At 35.0% G+C, this 4,127-nt stretch overlaps 1 protein-coding gene across 1 annotated transcript; it reads right to left on the bottom strand.

Moving 5' to 3' along the window:
- Positions 1-2,954: 2,954 nt before the first annotated feature.
- LOC145054752 (uncharacterized) lies at positions 2,955-3,497 on the bottom strand. Its single transcript, XM_079003003.1, has one exon. It carries the CDS (start codon positions 3,444-3,446, stop codon positions 3,039-3,041), a length of 408 nt encoding a protein of 135 aa, XP_078859129.1. The 5' UTR covers positions 3,447-3,497; the 3' UTR covers positions 2,955-3,038.
- Positions 3,498-4,127: the final 630 nt, after the last annotated feature.

The following is a 4,127-nucleotide window of genomic DNA, read 5'->3' as shown; positions in this document are numbered from 1 at the left end:
TATTTTATTTGTTTATCATTTTTAGATTAAAAAAGTAAAAATCTACACCAGAATCCACCCTTCCCCTTACCTTTCCCCAACTTCGACCGAGGGCTAATCATAGATCTACTATGGTATTTTCTTCTTTTCTTGGTTCAAATCCTTTTGAGGAAGCATTATATTGAGTAACTCCAAGAGTAGAATCAACAACTCACCTCATGTTTTAGGAAGAAAATGAGGAATCACACGTAGATGGACATGAGCATTCTCAGTCTTCCAGTTTCAAATCATGTCCTCTTCCTCTCCATCGATTAGACAACCACCATATGTGGGTAAACAACACCGCCACCAGTCAGCACTAACACCACCACGTGAGCACAACGAGCAATTATGGCGATCACTGTCGTCTCTTGTATCTCCGTCCTAACAGTCGTAGCGGCGGTGATGATAGTGTTTGTTGTCCCATATTATCAGAGTCGATGAATGGAAGTAATACGTACTTAAGCCATACAGGTGGTGGTTGTAATAACGTTTACTTTGGCGACGAATCAACGGATCCCTACGTCCGACCTCCACCATCGTCGTATCCATTTCCATCCATCTCCACGATTCCGGTCCATAGAAATCCTAGCCATTTTACAACTAGTGGAGCTCGATTTGAAATCCCCAAAGTGAAAATCGTAGGTGGCGGCGACCTAAGACAACGAAGGTGAAGGCTCGAAGAGGGAGTACTTAGATCGGAGAAGGAGGAGGAGAGAGAGGAGGGCTATAGTCCATTGATGGTGGTAGGCGGTGCTCCGGCGTTCTAACGATGTTCGGAGAGAAAGGAGAAACAAAGTAGGTAGTTGAAGGTGAAGAAGTGACATTTGCTGAAGATGATGAGGTGGTGGTCATTGACGATGGTTGTCGTCGGTCGTGGTGGTTATTTGGTAGGTGGTTATGAGGATGTTTTATTTTTCAACCGGTTTGAAAGGAAAATGGGAAGCTAGATATGTAGGTTGTAGTTTCTTTCTTTTTTTTTTTTTTTAATATAAAATGAATTAAAAATAAAGTAGCAAGGGTAATACAGTCATTTAATATATGGTAAATGATTTGTAAATTTAAACCAACAAATGATGAATCATGTAAGTTTAAAACATTTAAAAGATGATCCCAATTAATTTTTGAAGATAGACGTTGAACATGTCTTTTATCAACTACACCAGAGCCGATTTGTATACTCTCCTCCAGCTGCTCAATGATAATTTTTGAAAAAAGATAGCCAAGTTGAAAGTAAGTAATACAATTATAACCTTTAATGTTTGTATATTGTCATTGGGTCCACGTCTTTAGAACCCTAGTTTTTGTATAGTTATTGGTGGCTAAACATTACACACCCCGACGTGCACAACCAGAAAGATTAGAACCAAACTAAAATTTTACAAGTAATTAAAAACCATAACCCAAATAAAGTCATCTTGAAAACTGATGATTTAGCTCTTTCTTTAAAAAAAAAATAATAAATAAAGCCTACTTTATGATTGGTTTTAATTTTAAACCCAAAACCACATTGTATCTTAATATTACTTTGTTTCTATACCACATAAGTTTTTTGCTTGATCAATTATTTAAAATCTTGTTTTCATTGCACTATAATTACTAGTGTTATATATAAATTTCTAGATTGACTTTCGCTTTTATATAATGCTAAATTCACAGCAAAAATCTTCACTTTTTTTTTTGTTTTTAGTTTTACAAGTGCATGTATTTTATTGCTATTTTTAATGCTTTATTCAAACATTAAAAAGAAATTAAATATTACCAAGTTTAAAGGATACAAGAGTTCAAATACTCGATAATCATATATGAATAATAGATAATCATATATGATTTATTTTCAGCGAAACTTATATCTATATATGAATAAATCATATATGATTATTCAAATATGTCTATTCCCTTTTGAATATTCATATATGATTATCGAGTAATCATATATAAATATTTTTTTTCAAGATCTCTATTTTTTTAAAATCTCAAAGAAACCTGCATCAGATAATCTTTATGGGACAAGATTCTGCAAAATGCAGTACAAAACTAAAATATTCTTTGATTACTTATTGATCATATATGTTAAAAACAAAAACTTTTTAAAAGAAAAATGTTGACAACTACAATAGAAATCATTCAAGAATTGTCAAAATGGAGGACAAGTCAAAACAGAAAGTCAAAAGAACAATGGGACCCAAATGCCTATATAACCCCACATCAAGAACCAACAAAAACACCAACCAAGTAAAGAAGAAAAACATTCAACAAATCGAAAATGGCATGTTCTCAAGCTTTGGTGATTACTGTTTTGATGATCGGAATAGCATTCCATACCCTAATCAACAAGGGATGAGAGTTTACTCCAGTTTATGGAATGCTGATAATTGGGCTACTAGAGGTGGATTGGTCAAAATTGACCGGACTTCTGCACCTTTTGTGGCTAATTATAGGAGATTTAGGGCAAGAGCTTGAAACTGGTGGATGTCTCCTGTTTATAAGCAATTGAGCAATGGTCAACAGGGTCAACTCAAATGGGTGAGAGATAACTACATGATTTATAACTATTGTGCTGATTTTAAGCGGTTTAAAGGCCAGATGCCCAATTGAATGCTCTAAGCCACAATACTAATACTTTGAGATTTCTTTCATTGCAAGACAGTTGCTTTTTCACTTTCTTGTTTGTATTCTGAATGTATCTTAAAACTGTACTAAACATATTGATGAAATTATTATATATTCGGATTCTTGTTGATATCAACTGTTGACACTTATTCAAACATCTGGTGATGCATACAAAAGAAACGAATATAATTGTCCATATGGACATTTTATCGAACAAGTGATGGGCAATGATCAAATGGCAGATGAAAAGTAACCAAAATTCCAAATTAATTTCAATTTACCGTGTTAAGGAACAATACAACAAGTAACTTATAGGGGTATCCTGATTCCTGAATGAAATTTTATATAAATCAGAGAAAGCGTGCTTGCGAAGTTCATGGAAAGTACTTGTGTCATGTATAAATAAATCAAACAACACAAACATAAACACCAAGAACAATCAGAAAAGTACCAAACAAAGTCAACCCAACTCGCGTCTCTTCACCGAGCAACATCCCAAACACGGCGGTGGCAGCGAATGTCGTCGCATTGGTGACTGGAACAGCAAGAGAGATCGGTGTGTCACTTAGAATGGCGAAAAAAGTAGCGGAAGCAGATAGGTTTACGAGGAAAGGAACAGAGTACTGCCAAACTAAAAGGAGATTAAACCAGTCAATCAGGGTTTTGAGAATTGGGTTTTTGTGGGTTTTGCTTGATGATGATTTTTGCTTAAGAATTTGTTGTTCTGATATAAGTGCGCCTCGACGCATAAGGGCATTTGTGGCACCCCAGATGAGGCCTACGGCTACCATCTTCTCGACGTCTCCGATCCCCATTCCGCCGATTTAGGTTTCCTTGTGCGCATGGTCGATGAGAAAATCAGTTAGTCCAACTGTATATATTTACAAAATAGTCTCTTGATTATTGCGTGCTTGTCAGATTTAAATGATTCGACTTTTTCTTAGCAAATGGACTACTATTTTATTTTATTTTGTTATTTTTTTAACATCAAATTTAATCTACTCTTAAATTACATTTTAAATTCACAAATGTCTACAACTAGACTTAATCCTTGACCTCAAGAAAAAAAAACAACACATTATACCGTTAGACTAGAAACCCTTTGGTGACTACTATCTCTCACCTCTATGCAAATATAATATTACTTTTGAGTGAACTGTAAATATGGTTCATGTAGCATATTAGAAATGCACAAAGGCCCGAACCAGGCTGTGAGTGGGCATAAACAAGATTTGACCGGTCAATAGACACCAAGGTTTGGGCCTCTAACATCCTTTCAAGAGTGCGACTAGGCATGGGTATGTCCGGTATATATCAGGCCAAGTTAGAGAGTGCGGTTTATGAAAATTTAATTGTTTTTTTACTTTTCAATTTTTTTTACTTTAGCTATGTGTATGTGTTGAAGCTAGTGAAGGAATAACCAATACGTCCATATATCACCATTAGAATGGGTGATTTTGTTTCTACATAATGGAATTGAAAATTGGAAATCTACT

The sequence above is a fragment of the Lactuca serriola genome, chromosome 5 (assembly GCF_051521515.1).
Source record: "Lactuca serriola cultivar US96UC23 chromosome 5, Lser_US96UC23_V15, whole genome shotgun sequence".
Lineage (NCBI taxonomy): Eukaryota > Viridiplantae > Streptophyta > Magnoliopsida > Asterales > Asteraceae > Lactuca > Lactuca serriola.
Note: the sequence above shows the minus strand (reverse complement) of the source record. Positions and strands in the feature narration are given on the sequence as shown.